Consider the following 17,958-nt stretch of genomic DNA (forward strand, 5'->3'; position numbering starts at 1 on the left):
CAGGCAAGAGAAAAAAATCAGAAAAAACAAAGAAATCTATAGGAACTATCAAAATGGATCAATGCTGTACCCTGCAAGGCTATAATAGCTGTGATGACCCAAAGGTAGTAATTGCGAAAACACAATGCCCTCCCTCCTAAGTTCAAACATCTCATGAAATTACTGCAATAAATTCTGGGATGAACAAAGTTAACCGAAAGTATCTGTCATGCAAACCAAGGCCATTGCAAACACTCATAGCAGAATCAACGGCAGAAATTAGGAAACATTTCAACCTACAAATCAACAAAATTCAGATGTGAATACATAGGTTTAAGGCAAATGCAACAAAAGGAAAAAAAATTACTGTTGAATACATATCTTAGACAACAAAACATGAACCAACAACATATAGGACTTCTTTTTTTCCTTTCCTTTTCTTTCATTTTTTTTTTTTTTTTTTTGGGGGGGGGGGGGGGGGGGGCGCTCACCTTTGCCTTTGCTCATTCATTCAACCGTATCCTCATCATCTCTGATCACCAGATCAACTTGTTCTGATAGGTGAACCTGCCCTGGCTATCACCCATGAAGAATGACATGACCATCCAAGGACAAAGCCACTACCATTATAACATAATTGAAAAGGTTTCCAAGAGAAGAAGAGGATTCCAGTTTGGTTCCCATAGCAGCCTTTATTGCTCAAAGGCGTTTATGTCAGCCATGGTGGTTAATCATAGCCCAAGATGAGAATAATTTTTATTTTCTTCTTTCTTGACTGGGCACTTTGGTAGCAACTTATGAGATGGAACTAACTTGGCATATTATTAGTCCCACTAACAATTAGGGATGAAAACGGACGGAAATGGGCGGAAAAACCCCTCTCCCATTTCCATTTCTATATTTTTAGCGGAAATGGGACCGGAATCGGGAAAAAACGGAATTAAAAACGGATGAGGATATACAGAAATACGGAAACGGACAAATACGGATGGAGAGCCAGAAAATTAAGTTAGAATAACATGATCAAATATTCTTGAGTATACCTGAACGAAGTGACAAAATAATATACACGTACGAAGTTACCGGTCCAAAATTCACTAGCACGCCATGTGTTAACATGCATAATTGGCGATTAGTAGGTTTATGAACATATCAAATTCTAGACATATCTCACATAGATTGAAAACGGGATAAAAACGGAATAAATACGGGTCAAATCCGCATGAAAACAGGATCCCACAGAAACAGACGGAAAAAACCCTCTCCCATTTCCGTAAATACGAAAACGGGATCCCACAAATACGGAAATGGACAGAACAAAGTAGAAAACGGAACGGGTCGGAACGGGATTTTTTCCGTCCGTTTTCAACACTACTAACAATGACCCAGGCCCCAGGTTCAAATCCAGCAGGAAGGCAAGTGAAGAACAACCCCTGGAACAAACAGAATTGAAGATCCCAGGGACCAGCTCAGAAGATGCTAGAGTGCAGAAGTTCTCTAATGGAAAGTTCAATCATCATAGCCACTCAATAGTACAAAACAAAAAAGGAAGTCATAACTCATAAGGCATCATGATATAAACCATAAAAATATTTTGTATATAACACCAGAAAAAAGTGGAACATGTCCCACATGTTTGCAGAAAGAATGGTGGGAGAGGAAACAAGAGGATATAGTTTCGGGCCTGTTTGGAATGCAGATTTCCCCATATGTTATCCAAACCACCACGCTCCCAGCCCAATCCACCAACCATAGCCTAAATGAACCCCCAACTCTGTTCCCACCCCTTGCTGCTGCCATTGACCCACTGCCGGAAGCTCAAGAGTCTCCATGCCAATGTGCCATGACACAGAAAGGGAGGCCCTAGAGAAGTGGAGGTCCCAGGTGGCTGTTGGCTAGGTGGATGGACCAGTACCAACAGACAACAGTGCAGCTGTCATCACCACATCAGCACCAGACTAGAACCCATTCCTAGTGGCCTTTTTGGCAGAGCTCCACCACTGAAAAAGTGAATCTAGGGCCCTGTTTGGCATGGCTCCACTCCAGAACTCCAGCAACTCCAACAAAAAATTCAGCCAAACACCCCAGCTCCAAAACTCCATAGAGCTGCCAACTCCATGGAGCTATAGTGCAAATGGGGGTGGAGTTTTGGAGCACCTCATTTGCTGCTCCAGAACCCTCTCTTTTGAACCTCCTCGTGGAGTTGATGGGTAATTACCCACCAATGCCACTGATTACAGAAAAAAACGGTTCGATTCTATTTTTCCGAGCCCCCGCGCCGTGACTCCCTCCCCGTCCGACTGCCCGCCCAGATCCGGCCGCCGTGCCCGCCGTGCGCGCACGAGCTCAAGGAGGAGGGCAACCGCCTGTTCCAGTCGCGCGACTACGCCGGGGCGCTGCGCCAGTACGAGCTGGCGCTCCGCCTCGCCCCGCGCGGCCACCCTGACTGCGCCGTCTTCCACAGCAACCGCGCGACCTGCCTCCTCCAGCTCCGCCCCGTGGACCACGAGGCCGTCGCCCAGGAGTGCTCCCTCGCGCTCCAGGCCGAGCCACGCTTCCCGCGCGCTCTCCTCCGCCGCGCCCGCGCGCTCGAGGCGCTCGGCCGCCACAAGCTCGCCCTCGCCGACGCGCTGGCGCTCCTCGCGCTCGACCCTAACCACCGCGACGCCATCGACCTCTCCTACCGACTACGCGCTCGTGTCAACGAGTCCTCGGCTGCCTCCGCTTCCTCGGCAACCGAGCCCACCAGCCGGCCCTCCCCCGCTGCCCTTGGTGCCTCCGCAGTTGTCGCTGGACTTGGCCATTCCCTCCCCGCTCGCCCATTCCCTAAGAAACAACCACCACCACCCCATCCTGCTACTTTGTTGTCCCCGAGGAAGAAAAGAGGAGAATAAGAGGATGACAGGTGGGACCATGAGTTGGGGGCAAGAATGACAATTCACCTTCAAACTCCTCTTTTCTGGAGCTGGGGACACCCTCTCAGCCAAACACCTCAATCAGACAGCTCCAACTCCACCTAGAGCTGGCTCCACCTGGAGTTCTGGAGTGGAGCAGCTCCACCCAGAGTTGGAGCTATGCCAAACAGGGCCTAGATCTCAGATTCACCATGGAGCAGCTCCACCGTGGATCTAAATGGTAAACAGTCGGTCACTTGTCATTTAGCCATTATTCGGGCTAAACAGCCACTTAAACAGACAAAACTGCCGTCTAAATGGGATAAACTGTCGATTAAACGGACACGGCGTACTACCGTGTAGCATTTAAACTGTATGTAAACAGGCTAAACATCCATTTAAACGAACAGTGGAAAATTCGCACATGTGTGCATACACACAAGGGAGAGCGAGGTCGGGGTAGGGGGGCAAAGGAGGATATAAAATTACAAATCAAACAATAAAAAAACCATCGATCGCAGGCCAGATCCCAGATCGCCTAATCAAACCCCAACCAGAAGCCACAGCAAACCCACTCCATGGTTCCCAAGCATCCCCATCTGCTCAGCTTCATAAAAGGCAACATGATGGAGCAGGAAGGATGGCACCAGGAAGTACAGGTCCAACAGGGACCAGTAATCCTAGATTGCTTGCATTAGGGCCTCTTCGGAATGTAGGAATTTCACAGGAATCTAACAGTAATTTCAGGCCTGTTTTGGAATGCAGGACTTTTTTGCTGAATCCTACATTTCTCCTATGAAAAAGAACTGATTTCTGCGATATTCCTGTATTCCCCTATCAAATTCCGATGTTCCAAAGGGACCCAGAAATGAATCAGTTCAAATTCACATGAAAAAACAAAGGATTCAGGGGAAAAAACGCATCCCAAAGGGGCCCATAGCAGGGCACCGCACAACACTCTAATAGACAACCAGATTAAATCTTAGAACAAGGAAATCATTATTCTTTTTTGATGCTGCTGCTGGCTGCTGCCACGTGGTAAGACAACTTCAATTTCAACATCAACATGCTCCTAATGCCAAGTTCTTACATCAGCATGTAAGCAAATTTTCTTCATTGGAAAACTTTGAAGTGGAGAATAGTTGCAAAGACGGAAAGAGAAAAAAAAAACAGGGCTCAGCATCACCTTTGCTCAATCATAGAAACCAAGCCCTACCTTCTCTTGCTGCACAAATTACCATCCTAATGTAAGTGGCACTGCGCTGGTTGTCAGTTGTCACACATATCCAAATGACCTTCCTAGGCAGAACCACAAACAAAAAGGGATGATTAAATGTGCTTCAAGAGGGGAGAGAGTCAGCTCTAATTAGATACTCGCAGCAGCTTCGATTGCTCAATGGCATGCAATCAGAAAAGACAGGCATCATCGCCCTTCATCAGCACTCGATTCACAGCTTCAGGCCCATTTCCATGTCTAGCATGGTCACTTGCAATGGCCACTGGGTGCTTACACCCAAGACAGAAAACCACCTCTTTATATCTCCTCATCACATATCCTGATCCCATTCACACTGCCTCTCCAAATGCCACCAAGATTGGCCGATCGATACGCACGCGTATATTTCCGTGCGATTGGATCGATTTACCCAAGTGCGTAAAGATTGAGAGTTGAGATATGGAGTTGCTGGAGAGCAGTTTTTTTCAATCTTGCCACAAATCAAGACTGGGAGTGGGTTTTGGGAACTCTAGGAGATGCTCTTAGCAGGCATAATAATACATGTATAGACTTGTAATTAGATCAGATCCGAATACAAATAGCTTAAGTTAGAGAGAGAGAGAGACCTGGATGCTCGTCGCCGGCAAATTGCCCGGTTAAGACCTGGCGAAGGGTCCAATGAAGACCGGAGTAGAGACAGACAGACAGACAAACACTGAGCGCACACACACACACAGACAGACAGAGAGAGAGAGAGAGCACGCTGGGGTGAACTGGAGAAGAAAAGGCACAGATGAACGGGAACATCCAGAGCACAGCACAGGCAACAGCAAGGCAAGGAGATCACCACTTGCACCGCCGCCGCTGTTTCTATGCATGGTCTATCCATCCATCTATCCATCCATCCATCCATCAGGAGTTGGGGAAGGGCTGCTGCTGCTGGCTGCTCAACATGCCCCTAATGCCAAGTTCTGACATCAGCATGTAAGCAAATTTTCTTGATTGGAAAACTTTGAAACGGAAACGGAGAATAGTTGCAAAGGGCGGAAAGAGAAAAAAAAAAGAGGGCTCAGCATCACCTTTGCTCAATCATAAAAACCAAGCCCTACCTTCTCTTGCTGCACAATTTACCATCCTAATGTAAGTGCCACTGCGCTGGTTGTCACATATCCAAATGACCTTCCTAGGCAGAACCACAAACAAAAAGGGATGACTAAATGTGCTTCAAGAGGGGAGAGGGTCAGCTCTAATTAGATACTCACGGCAGCTTTGATTGCTCAACGGCATGCAATCAGAAAAGGTAGGCATCATCGCCCTTCATCAGCACTCGATTCACAGGTTCAGGCCCATTTCCATGTCTAGCACCATCACCCAAAGTAAATTTCACTTGCAATGGCCACAGGGTGCTTACACCCAAGCCAGAAAACCACCTCTTTATACCTCATCATCACATATCCTGATCCCATTCACACTGCCTATCCAAATGACAGTATGCCACCATGATTGGCCGATCGATACGCGATCGTATATTTCCATGCAATTGGATCGATTTATCCAAAAAATCAAGATTGGGAGTGGGTTTTGGAAACTCTTCGAGATGCTCTTAGTAGGCATAATACATGTATACACTTGTAATTAGATCAGATCCACGTTGGAAATCGACGGCCTGGGTGAGGTGCCTGGGCAAGGCATGATTCCCAGTCTTCAAAGCAAACAGACCCGCGCACAGACAGGAATACGGGAGGCGTGAGTGACAAAGTTTGGCTTGGGCGCCTGTAAATCCCGAAAGCTTTTGTACAACTAGTGCGCCTCTAAATTCAGAACGGAGTGAGTAGCTTAAGTTAGGGTTTGGGTGCTCAGCTTCACACAGCAGGAAGGGAAGAGAAGGGGTTGGCACACCTGGCGGGTGCTCGTCAGTAGGGATGGAAATGGATCGGATTCCGCATGGAATCGGATCAAGATGTCACCTTTTACCACATTTTAATTCAGATTCACCACTGGCCCACTGCGAATGTCGCTAGAGAGAGAGAGAGAGAGAGCGCACGCGAGGTGAACTGGAGATGAAAAGGCAGGCATGAACGGGGACATCCAGAGCACAGCACAGCACAGGCAACAGCAGGTGAAGGAGATCACCACTGCGGCCCCGCCGCTGTTTCTATGCACGGTCCATCCATCCATCTATCCATCCATCAGGAGTAGCGAATGAGGGCAGCCCCAGCAGACCAAACCCGACTCGTAAGCCGCGTCAGGCACCACCGCACGGTTCCCAGCCCCGCCAGGGAATGGAACGGCGGCGAGGCGGCACCGTAGTGACGGCGGTGTGAAGCGACGGCCGAAACGGAGAATGGTCCGTGCACAGCCGATCTAGGGTTTGGGTCCAGGGGATGTGCAAACTTTTTTAGTCGCTCATATGGAATTTCGAGCTTTTATAATGGCACACAAGGAAAAGACTCAAGAATACTCGCTCCAGTTCCAGATTATAAGTCGTTCTGCCTTTTGGCACGACGACGGCGAGCACGAGGAGAGGCGACTGGCGAGGAGCCGAGGAGGAGAAGGACGAGCAGGAGGAGGCAGAGAGCATACCAAAACAAAACATCCGCGACCAAATGCTCGAAAGAAAACCCATCAATGGCGGCTCAGATCCCGCGTCGCCCGACCATGCCCGCGACCAGAACCCGCCGCGGACCCCGCCCCCACGGTCCCCAACCCCAGCCCCCGCCGCCCGCAATCCGACGCGGAGCGGCGCGGATCCGAGGACGGCCGCCGCTCGGGAGCCGGCCCGGCGCCAACCGCGGCGCCCTTCCTCATCGCCGCCGACTTTGTGCCCAGGGCTGTGGGTTTCAGTGGTGTGGTCACGGGCCGCCGCGAGTGGGAAGAAGCGGCACGAACGGCAGGTTTGGAGGGAGTGTCCTCAGAGGTCTCGTCTCGCATGCGCCACCGCCGCCGCCGCTGTCCACACGCGGTGGCCTGCCCTGTTACCCAAAAACCAAAAATTTCGATTATCTGTCACATCAAATCTTGCGTCATATGCATAGAATATTAAATATAGGTAAAAAAATAACTAATTACACAGTTTGTCTGTAATTGACGAGACGAATCTTTTAAGCCTAAATAATTCATAATTGAACAATTTTTATTAAATACAAACGAAAATACTACGGTAGCCAAAAGCCAAAAATTTTCGGAACTAAACGCGCCCTTAAACTAACGAGTGAGCGAGTAATCTGGTCGGAGACGGCGAGGTTTTATGCGGGGTTGGGGTCTGGGGACTTGGGAGGATGGAGGAGGAGGTGACGGACTGCGGAGGCGGGGCCCACTTGCACGCGTCCGCTGCCTGCGCCCGTGACGTGAGCCGTGCTCCGCGAGGCCCAGCACCGCTCATGGTCTAGCAGCAGTGGACCTTATCTCGGCCCAAATGTAACGAGCTTCCTGGTTCAAGTTCAATGGACCCATGCCATAGATGCTACGGAATTTGGACAATAAAAACATGTGCATTTGTTTTTTTATACGGAATTTGAAGAAAAAAATAACACTTCACTCATGTCTGCAACAACACACTCTAATAGCTGAGCATGCCATTCCGAGATGATAGCAAGAGAGCGTGCATGTGCTTGCTCCAAAGTTGATGGGCCAGAGCTGCCAGCACTCAGCATCTCTCTACAGTACTCCATAGGCCATGGCCCATCATCCCCTGCAGTAAGTCAATGCAGGCTAATACTCTTAGTGCTGGTATACAAAGTGATCCACATAGACTAGGAAAATGTTAAAACTACTATTAACACAATGCAAACTATAACTACTTATGGTTTGCAAAAAAAACTTTTTTCTTTCATCATGCATCACCTTTATTTCCTCTCCCTCTTCTTTTTTAATATGGATCACATTATCTCTTCCTAAGCATATGTGGCTTCTGTCAGCCACTATGACAAGTATAGAGCATCTTTTTTTAATCCGATCCTATATGACACTTGGGGCTCCAGGTAAAAGCATGACATTGGGAAAAGCCTCACGCAGAGGCATATCTCGTGTTTGGAACAATGACATTTTCAATTGGTGAAGAAGAGTCTAATAGTACAATGGAACAAAAAAAAAGTAGGGTCTGAAATGCAAACGAAGAATATGCTACTGTTTTAGGACCGAAATCCAAAGCCCACTAATAAGGCAAGTCTTAATATAGGTTTACGAGAGTTTCATGAGCATTAAATAAGATGACGTGACATAGTATCGATGAAGAGAGATATATGATAAAAGTTCCATGAGATAAAATGAGTTTTTTTTAAGGAAAGATGAACTCAAATAAATCTCAAATGAAATGAGTTTTATTTGAGATGAAACTTATCTATTACACTGTTTCCAACACACGGGAATGATGAGATGAAACTGCCACTTAGTGGAGAAACATTTGCGAATTAGGGTGCACAGCAGAGCAATATCATAGGATTTCAGATGTTCGTTTCTATTCCAAGGATGGAGTTAGGCTCACTTTAGAGTACACGAGTCTTGTTTTACAGTAGCTCTGAGCTGAGCGATCATGCAGAACCAGAGCGCACCACAGCACGAGTAGGTCTCATCAACCGATCAAGTAACAGTCTAGTATCATAAATTACAAGACAGTCACGGTGTATCTATACAATAGTGTAAAAGGCGTGCAATCTGAAATCTCCGACCTCTCTCACGAAACACTGTTCCGACACAGTAAACGTGCGGTGTACGGTACCGGGTTTCATGAACAGTAACCGGGGTTTCATGAACAGTACTCGCCCCGTGTGCCATCTGAAATCTCCGACCTCTCTCACGAAACACTGTTCCGGGCACAGTAAACGTGTGATGTACAGTACCGGGGTTTCATGAACAGTACCGGGTTTTCATGGACAGTACTCGCCCGTTAAGGAACAGTACCAGCCTTTTTTTTCACGGCCCAGTACCAACCTTTTTTTTCCCACTGTTGCCCGCGCAAAGCGCGGGGTTGCCTGCTAGTTCAGTATATGACTATATGTACTAAAACAAAGAAAGTACTACTCCAAACCTTGAGCTTCACGGAACCAAGAAAACCAGCTTTGACTCTAACAGGTAATCTCTCTCGCTCACGCGGCATGCCGAGCAAGGGGACCGACAGCCGGAGCGCTTCTCAGCCGCTGAGATGTTGCCGGAGCTAAAATGAAAAAGTGAAGTTTTTTTTTCAACACATAGGGTTACAGTGGCACCAGGAGAAAAATCAAAATTTTGATGCATTCTATCGTTAAGGGCAAAATCGTCTTTTCGGTTGGCCATTAGCTGTTGTTAACGGCAAATTAGACGGAAGTGGCACGCAGGGAAAAGGAATTTCGTGCAAGGATAATGGAGAACTTTTAAAAATTTTAATGGTACACAAATAATTTCGATCTTTTATAATGGCACACGGGTAAAAAGCTCTTTCCCTTTCCTTCACACGTCGCCCCCATTTTTCTGTGTCTGTCTGCCTCGCTTCCGCCGGCCTTCCCCTTCCTCTGCAAGCCGCAACGCAAAGGGCAAGGAGGATTTCAAAAACCCTACCTCGCTACCCTACTCCGCACCCACCCCGATCTCCCTCTCCCACCCAGATCGCCGGCCCGCGGCGGCGCTAAATGGAGGTGGCGCCGGAGACGCTCGACACCCTCGCGGGCTGGTTGGCGCAGTCGCTCTCACCCGACGCCGCCGCGCGCCGCGCCGCCGAGAAGAGCATCGACTCCGCCGCCTCTTCCCCGGGCTTCGCGCTGGCGATCCTCGCCCTCGCGGCCTCTCCGCGCCACGACCTCCAGGCCCGCCTCGCCGCCTCCGTCCAGTTCAAGAACCTGCTCCGCAGCCGGTGGCCCAAACCCGACGCCGACGCCGCCGACCACCTCCCCGCCTCCGACTGCGCCATCATCAAGACGCACCTCCTCCAGCTCCTCCTCACCGCCCCGCCCCTCATCCAGGCGCAGCTCTCCGAGGCCCTCGCCGCCGCCGCGGCCTCCGATTTCCCCGCCAGGTGGGAGTCGCTCCTCCCGTCCATCGTGTCCTCCTTCGGCACTGCCGTCAACGCGGGGGACATCGCCGCTACTAACTCTCTCCTCGCCGCCGTCGTGTCGCTCTTCTCCCGCTTCCGCAACGCATTCGACAATAATGCCCTCCGCCTCGACCTCAAGTACTGCCTTGACATCTTTGCCGCCCCACTCCTCGAGGTCTTCCTCTTCGCCTCCCGCCGCCTTCAGGCCGCAGCCACCACGGCCAACCCGCTCGAGCTCCGCCCCGTGTTTGAGTGCCTTCGCCTCTGCTGCGAGATCTTCTACTCGCTTAACTCCATCGACCTGCCTGAGTTCTTCGAGGATAACATGGGCCAGTGGATGACAGAGTTCCGAGCTTTCCTCACCACATCCTACTCACCGCCTGTCGAGGCAGATGGTGCCCCCGATGCGCTCCGTGCTGCTGTCTGTGATAACCTGCAGCTTTATATGGAGAAGTACGAGGAGGAGTTTAGGGGGTACCTGAAGGAGTTTGTTGAAGCTGTGTGGGGGCTCCTCATGGCGCAGACCGCTTCTCCATCCCGTGCACAGCTTGCCGTTACTGCAATAAGGTTCTTGACTACAGTTGCCGAGAGTGTGCACCATGCCTTATTTGGGAGTCCTGAGGCAATGAAGCAGATATGTGATAGTGTTGTTGTGCCTAATTTGCGCCTGCGGGATGAGGATGAGGAGTTGTTTGAGGGCAATTGGGTGGAATATGTTAGGCGTGACTCTGAGGGTAGCGATGCAGATACGCTCAGACGGGCAGCGTGCCGGCTGCTGCGAGGCCTTGCAGCGAACTACCGGGAGCAGGTGGCTGCACTTGTGTCAGCACAGATCCAGCAGATGTTGGCTGCATATGCTGCTAATCGGGCAAACAACTGGAAGGAGAAGGATGCTGCAATATACCTTGTATATCTATAATAATTAGGTATGCCTGGAGTTTATTCCTTTTCTAGCAACCAACCATGGAGTAATATCAGGCTGGCCTAATAATCGTTCAGGAATGATAAAAAAAAAAGAATAACAAGATGGATAGATGAGATGGAACCCCCTACTCCTCCCTCTATACATTGAAGAAACGAGGCCCATCGCAGCATCCCCTAATTAGATGACTATTACATATGATGAGTTATTAATTATGGTAGTATAGGCTGCTGCTGCTCAGTTTGCTGCTTGCTACTACTGCAAGATGGATGCATGGGTGAATCATTTGTCGTTGTCGCTTGATCCAGCATAGCCGTATGGGTTCTTGCTTGCCCAATTCCACAGATCTCTGCACATCTCCTCGATCCCGTACTTTGCCCTGCAAGTTTTCATATTGTTTTCGTTATAAATAAGGATTGGATCGGGAGAACGCCACGCGGAATCCGTCAAACTGCACCAGCAGCATACAAGCCATAGCTAACAGCATACTTACTTCCATTTGAGCTCTTTCTCTGCCTTGACAGTTGCGGCATAGACGATCTCTGCGTCTCCAGGTCTTCGCCCGGCAAACACCAGAGGGATTTTCTGTACAGAATTCAGCCAGTCAGAATCAGTTGGCAAAGATATATGCGTGCATGATGGTTAAAGTAAGTGAAGTTAATTTTACCTTCGCAGAAACCTTCTCGAATGCAGCCACCATTTCCAACACCGATGTCCCCTTCCCTGTCCCCAGGTTGTATACTTCACACCCTACATGCATTACAACCAAACAATAGATGAGCATCGCATCATTAGCCAGCTTCAGCTGATTGCTTGAATATACGACAGCTGAGTTGTCCATGAAGTTTAGAATCAACAATAGGCAACCGACCTATTTTGTCGGAGTCTTCATAGAGCTTCCTCAGGGCTGCTATATGGCCATCAGCCAGGTCAACAACATGGATGTAATCACGCACCTAGCAGTTTTTTTAGAAGTAACATATAGATCAGTAACGACCTGAGTTTCTGGACTGGACTATCTACCATTAGACAATAACAGAGCAGCACAAGCAATAGAGTACGTACCCCAGTTCCATCCTTTGTGTTGTAGTCTGTTCCGTATACTGTGAGGTGAGGTAACCTCCCAACAGCGACTTGCTGAACATAGGGCATCAGGTTGTTTGGGACACCGCAGGGATCTTCACCGATGTATCCGCTTGGATGAGCACCAACAGGATTGAAGTACCTGAGCAGTATGATCTTCCAATCAGGGTCCGAACGGTGAACATCGCGGCAGATGTCTTCGATCACAAGCTGCAGCACGGTATATCATACATTTTATGTAATTTATAGATGATCATTGAACAAAAGGCAGTATTGGACCAAGAAACTTTTATAAGAAAAAAAAGGAACCTTGGTCCGCCCATAGGGATTGGTGGCGCAAAGCGGGAATTCTTCGGTGCATGGCACTTCCTTGGGCCACCCATAGACAGTTGCAGATGATGAAAACACCAGCTGTAATGACCAGGAAACATGTTCAGTTAGCTTTCCAGACACACTGATGGTGATGCATACGTTACTCGGGCTCCTGCTGTATTAATGCGAGATAATGGATTCTAAGCTGAAATGAGTGCTGAGGTACTATATTAAACAAGAATGCATGGATGGCCGAGGATGGTCATTTTTCAGTTCCTAGCCCGTACCGTACCAGAATAAATCGCCTTGTTCGCTGATGCTGAAATTTGGCTTATGCTGAAATGTTGTGAGAGAAAAACAATGTTCTATGGCGGCTGAAAAAGTAGTTCTGAATAAGCTCAAGCGATCACCACAGCAAGCTGGGACTACTGAACAGAAAACTCTAGACGGATGGATGGCCGAGACACAAGCAGCAGAATCTGGAACCATCGCATTGAAGATTTTGTCACGGACAGCATGCATGGCACCTCCGTGACACAAATTTACAAGTTGGCTGGCAGACAACGAAAAAGGGACAGTGGCACCTGGTCCAGAAGCAAACTAGGACACCGGTATCCTGTGAGCCCCAGCTGGGGGCATGCAGATGCGCAATGCAAAGTAGGCGACGCCAACAGAAACAAGTTGTAAAGCAAGCAAACATGAGTGCCCAAACACGCAGGGCCAGAGAAGATGGCTTCGTATGAAAAAAGAGGCATGTATGTCTGTTACCTTCTTGCAGCCATTTGCAGCCATCACCTCGAGAAGAGTGATGGTGCCGATGAGGTTGTTGTCATAGTAAAGCAGGGGCTTGTGCACGCTCTCGCCAACAGCTTTGAGCCCAGCAAAGTGAATGACAGCCTCAAACCTGCAGCCACAGTTCGGAGTGGTCGTGTGTTAGTCAGGAGCAAAGGGAAACTGTCAAATATTTTAGTGACCAACAACAAGCGCCCTGGCGGCGCCGAGAAAGTGAACATCACAGATAGGCAGACAGCTTAGCTAAGGTGAGCTGTGGTAATCAAGATATACATGCAGCACAAGCACTAGAGACAGCTTGCTTTCTAGAAATGCAAGCAAAGCGGCAGATTCGGTGATTAAAACCGAATTAGTAAATTAAAACTAACATCATGCCAATTTCGGCAATAATTCAAGTCAATTAAACTGAATAAAGAAGAGCGGCAGATTCCGGAAACAGCTTGCCAGGAATCAATTCAAGTCAATTGAACTGAATCCAATCATTTGACACCTCTTCAACAAAGTATAGGTTATGCATGTCATGGTGATACGGCAGGCAGGTACATCGACAGTTAGTTTGATTGGCAGGCTCCGACAAAGTACAGGTTATGCATGTCATGGTGATAGTATATAATACTACAAACAGCAGAGGTGGTATATGGTACATTGTTATCTGCTACGAATAAATAAAGTAGAGGCGTACTACTGCACATCATTAGTGGTAATTGTTGGCAACCACGACTGGACTCATCATAGCTGCTAAGTACTAGTTTAGTTTGGAGGGTACTTTATTTAGCAGCTGTCGTTGTGTAGTATGCTGCTGGAACATTCGAGAGGCCACCCATAAAATGTATAACAAACAAGGTACTATAAAGTGAAGGTAGATTGAACTGGGTCCCTGACATGCGATTGGTTCGACCATTTGGGATTCGGAAAGGGAAAGGAATGGCGTTGTTGGTTACCTGTGGGACGAGAAGATTTCCTCCAAAGCGTGCCTGTCGCGAAGGTCAACCTGCAGAGGCAGAAGCAGTATTAATTAGAAGGCCAGTTTAAGTTGCTTGCGTAATGCAGGAACAGACAGTTTCGTTCAATAAAAAAGTATGCAGAAACAAACAGATGGGATATACTACCTCCGTCCTAAAAGAATATATAATTCAATCGCAAAAATAATAATAATATAATTCTAGCACAGTATACTTAAATTAAAAAATATCCAGGTTTATAATACCAAATAAATATCATTAGATTAATTACAAAATAAATTTTTATAATAAATTAATTTAAAGCCGTCCTAAAAAGAATATAATTCTAGCACAATATCACATTTTAGTACTTAAGTAAAAAAGTATCTATATTTATGATATTAAATAAATACAATTAGATTAATTACGAAATGAATTTTCATAATAAATTAATTTAATTTAATGCCATAAATGTGAATATTATTTATAAAACTTAATCAAACGTTTCGTGGCACGCAACCTATAATTGTATTCTTTTCCGGACGGAGGTAGTACATATATCAGTCTATTCGTTTCGGCTGTATTGGTTTATAAGCCATGGCTGAAAGTACTGCCGGCTGGTTTGGTGTAGGAGAAAAACACTGTTGGCTGACTTATAAGCCAGATACAGGCTGATAGTACAGTGCTCTTTCGATCTGACGAATGAATATGCAGGTGCAGAATAGGCGAGATGGGATGTGTATTAAATTTGGGGTCAATATAATTCGGCGCTAATCACGCACCATTCAACAATGGAACGGAACGGAAATGGATGATTGGAGTTAGGCAGGTCAGGTTCAATTCAGGTTTGGCTGCGCGCACGGGCCGTGGGAGTGGAAGTAGGCTAATGGTTGACCCGACCAACGGATCTCCGCACAGGCACAGAAGCAGAGCAGAAGGAGGCGAGGCCGGCTCGACGACGCGTTCTGTCTTGTTTATCATCATTTGTTGAGTGTAGAAGAAAGGAATCGAAGGAAAAGAGATACGAAGAAGAAAGCCGCTTACGCTGATTTATACGGTTATTTATTAAAAAAAGAAAAAAAATACTGTATGCCGATAAGCTGGCTTATATGAGCCGCCAAAAATGGTCTTTGCCGTCCAGATTGCCACGGGAACCAAAGGAAACGGCGTCGACGCGGTGAAGCAACCATGTTTTCCAGTTCCAGGGTATGGGAATGGAATGCCCCTCTGAAGACTCGCCTTGCTGATACGTGGACAGGATGATGGGTGGTGTACTGGTGTATGACCATGGACAGCTAGAGCTAGATGGGTACTACTACAACTATAGTAGTTCTAACTTTATAGACTAGACGTAGAAGGAAATGGTCCTTAACCGCCGTGGGAGAGCATGGGCCATGTCAAGCAGGAAAGAAACCTCCCCACAAATCAATACCTGCCCCTTTTTGTCCATTGATTCGTTTGGATTTTAGTAGGAAATAAAACAATGAATGGAAACGAAACAAAAAAAAACAAGTTAAGTACGACTGAGGAATTTCCGTTACTAGTTTGTGGAAAAGAAAAATGATTAAACAAATAATATAAAATTCCATCATCAGAATCAAACCCCAAAATTTCTATCGAGGCGACGATCCCAACAATGGAACTTCAGCAAGTCAGGAGAGAGAGAAAAAAGGCTAACTAAAATCTCAGTAGGAAGAAATTAAACAAGCGAAACTGGCACTCCGGCAGGTTAGGAAGCAATCAATCACGCGTAGAGTGTGCGCACCTTGTGGAAGACGAGGTTGGCGCCGTTGTGGCCGGCGAGCTCGGCGACGCGGACGAGGGAGACCTCGGATGCGTTGTCGAGGTTGTCGACGACGACGACGCGGAAGCCCTGCTGCAGCAGCTGCAGCACCGTGTGGCTGCCGATGTACCCGGCGCCGCCCGTCACCAGGATGGTCCGGAGCACAGCGGACACCATCGTCCCCCCTTCGGATCGCCCGTCGAGGATGCAAGAGAGAGAGAGAGAGAGAGAGAGAGAGAGAGAGGAGAGAACGAGTTGTGTGTGCACTGCCTGCGCTGCGCCTGCGATCGAGATCGACTAGAACTGCCGTGTTTTTGCTTGGCAAACCGCCCCGGCTCGTCTCCATCTCATATATAGCCGCTCGCCCGGACCTTGAGGGCCTGGGCCGAGGGCCGGGCGCCGGCCGCGCGCGAGGATTCGGGAGTCCGCCAAGCCGCGCAGATTTTTCTCCCCGTCGCCCGCGATTTTCCCCCGATTCGATGCGCGCTGCCACGCCAACCCGGGCGATCCCACCCGTCCAAGTGTACGTACGTACATCCACGCTGCCGCATCAAAGTCAGCCATATCATCCAAGCAATTCACCACCACAATCCACCCGTTTGGAAACGGGATTTGCTTCCATATTAATTATTAATAATCATTCATTAATGCTACCACCTACGATGCACATGAATAATTTATATCATTACGAGGATTTCATTTTCGCAGCTACTCCCTCCATTTCTTTTTTTACATGTCATATTAGATATGTCTTAAGTCAAATATTATTATATTTGACCATCCATTTAACAAATCCTTATTGTTTTACAACAATTTTAAAGTATATATTATGGAAGTATATTTTATAGTGAATATAAAAATATAAATTTGTCATAAACCTATATAATTTTTTTAAAAAAAACTTATTGTGAAAGATATAAATATTTGACTTAAATCTAGTATAATATGTAAATAAAAAACAAAGGTAGTAACAGATACATATAAATCTACTGTGTAATAACTTGCCAATGCCACCCCTTAATTGCCCCCGTAACACTATTATTTAGCCCTTTTTGGATCTCTATAAGAAAAATAAAAATAAGATAGAAAAATGGTAATGAGATCCAAACATTGGATTCTATAATGAAGTTTTAGAGTTCAACTATCTATGCAGCCCTTTACGATGGAGATTTTCTCTATACAATGGCAATAATCATTATATTATATTAATGAGATCCATACTCTATTTCACTATCTACACGACTACAATGAGGTCCAAATATGGCTTTATTCTAGCTAGTATATATATACAACAACAATTAGGCCTTTTTGTTATCCTTGCATTATTTGATAACACCTCCTATTATATAAAATTCATCTCATTTGCTAAATGCACACCCTTACCAATTGAGTGCAGCCATGTATATAGCAACTTACAATTTTGATGGCGAACCATGCATAGTCCAAGTATCACACCTTCACGTACATCTAAAGAAAAACAACTATCCCACTGCACCTATCGGTCAATAATGAGGTACACACGCATGTATCTCTCACTTAATTTTCTAATTTATGGAAATCCAATTCTATTCCCCATGATTAAAACGGTAGACTCTCAATTCTCTTATACACAAACATGGCAAGTATTGAATTAAACATTTCTATTTAGTGAACATTATTTTTTTGTTATCTGAAACCTTTAACATTTCAAAACAAATTTTAAATAACTGAATGCACTATATTACATGATGGAGGACGTAGACACTTGTGATTGCTTTGCCAATATGGAGATTTACTAAACTAGTTTCTTTAAGACGTTCAAAGATATAAGGTGTGTATTCCTGTGTGTTCGTATTGTCTCTATTTGAAAAGATGCCTCTTTCCTAGCAACAATAATAAAGTTTCATCGAAGTATGAATAAATTAGAGGGAGATAGAAAAACACTTTTGGCTTCACATCAGAGATGTAATATAAGTGACTTAGTTTTTTCGCGTCACTAATGATTGTCTAGCCGCGTCTCTAATGTAAAAATCTAACATAGTACATACATGGT

General features: G+C 46.7%; 3 protein-coding genes across 3 annotated transcripts in view; 2 read left to right on the forward strand and 1 right to left on the reverse strand.

Moving 5' to 3' along the window:
• The first annotated feature begins 2,113 nt into the window (after positions 1–2,113).
• Positions 2,114–2,873, forward strand: LOC136537160 (protein CLMP1-like). Its single transcript, XM_066529217.1, has 2 exons — positions 2,114–2,119; positions 2,220–2,873. Exons 1-2 carry the CDS (start codon positions 2,114–2,116, stop codon positions 2,871–2,873), a joined length of 660 nt encoding a protein of 219 aa, XP_066385314.1.
• A 6,819-nt stretch (positions 2,874–9,692) lies between these two features.
• LOC136537161 (exportin-2-like) lies at positions 9,693–11,012 on the forward strand. Its single transcript, XM_066529218.1, has one exon. It carries the CDS (start codon positions 9,693–9,695, stop codon positions 11,010–11,012), a length of 1,320 nt encoding a protein of 439 aa, XP_066385315.1.
• LOC136531219 (UDP-glucose 4-epimerase 1-like) overlaps positions 11,006–17,958 on the reverse strand; it is a 31,701-nt gene continuing 24,748 nt past the window's right edge. The window contains exons 2-10 of the mRNA XM_066523904.1: positions 15,909–16,158; positions 14,144–14,193; positions 13,179–13,314; positions 12,408–12,509; positions 12,081–12,308; positions 11,887–11,971; positions 11,683–11,765; positions 11,509–11,600; positions 11,006–11,394 (exon numbers count right to left, since the gene is read on the reverse strand). Of these exons, the coding sequence (XP_066380001.1) occupies positions 11,298–11,394; positions 11,509–11,600; positions 11,683–11,765; positions 11,887–11,971; positions 12,081–12,308; positions 12,408–12,509; positions 13,179–13,314; positions 14,144–14,193; positions 15,909–16,103 (1,068 nt within the window). The 5' untranslated portion in view covers positions 16,104–16,158 and the 3' untranslated portion in view covers positions 11,006–11,297. The remainder of the gene's footprint in view (positions 11,395–11,508; positions 11,601–11,682; positions 11,766–11,886; positions 11,972–12,080; positions 12,309–12,407; positions 12,510–13,178; positions 13,315–14,143; positions 14,194–15,908; positions 16,159–17,958) is intronic.

Source organism: Miscanthus floridulus, chromosome 2 (genome assembly GCF_019320115.1).
Source record: "Miscanthus floridulus cultivar M001 chromosome 2, ASM1932011v1, whole genome shotgun sequence".
NCBI lineage: Eukaryota > Viridiplantae > Streptophyta > Magnoliopsida > Poales > Poaceae > Miscanthus > Miscanthus floridulus.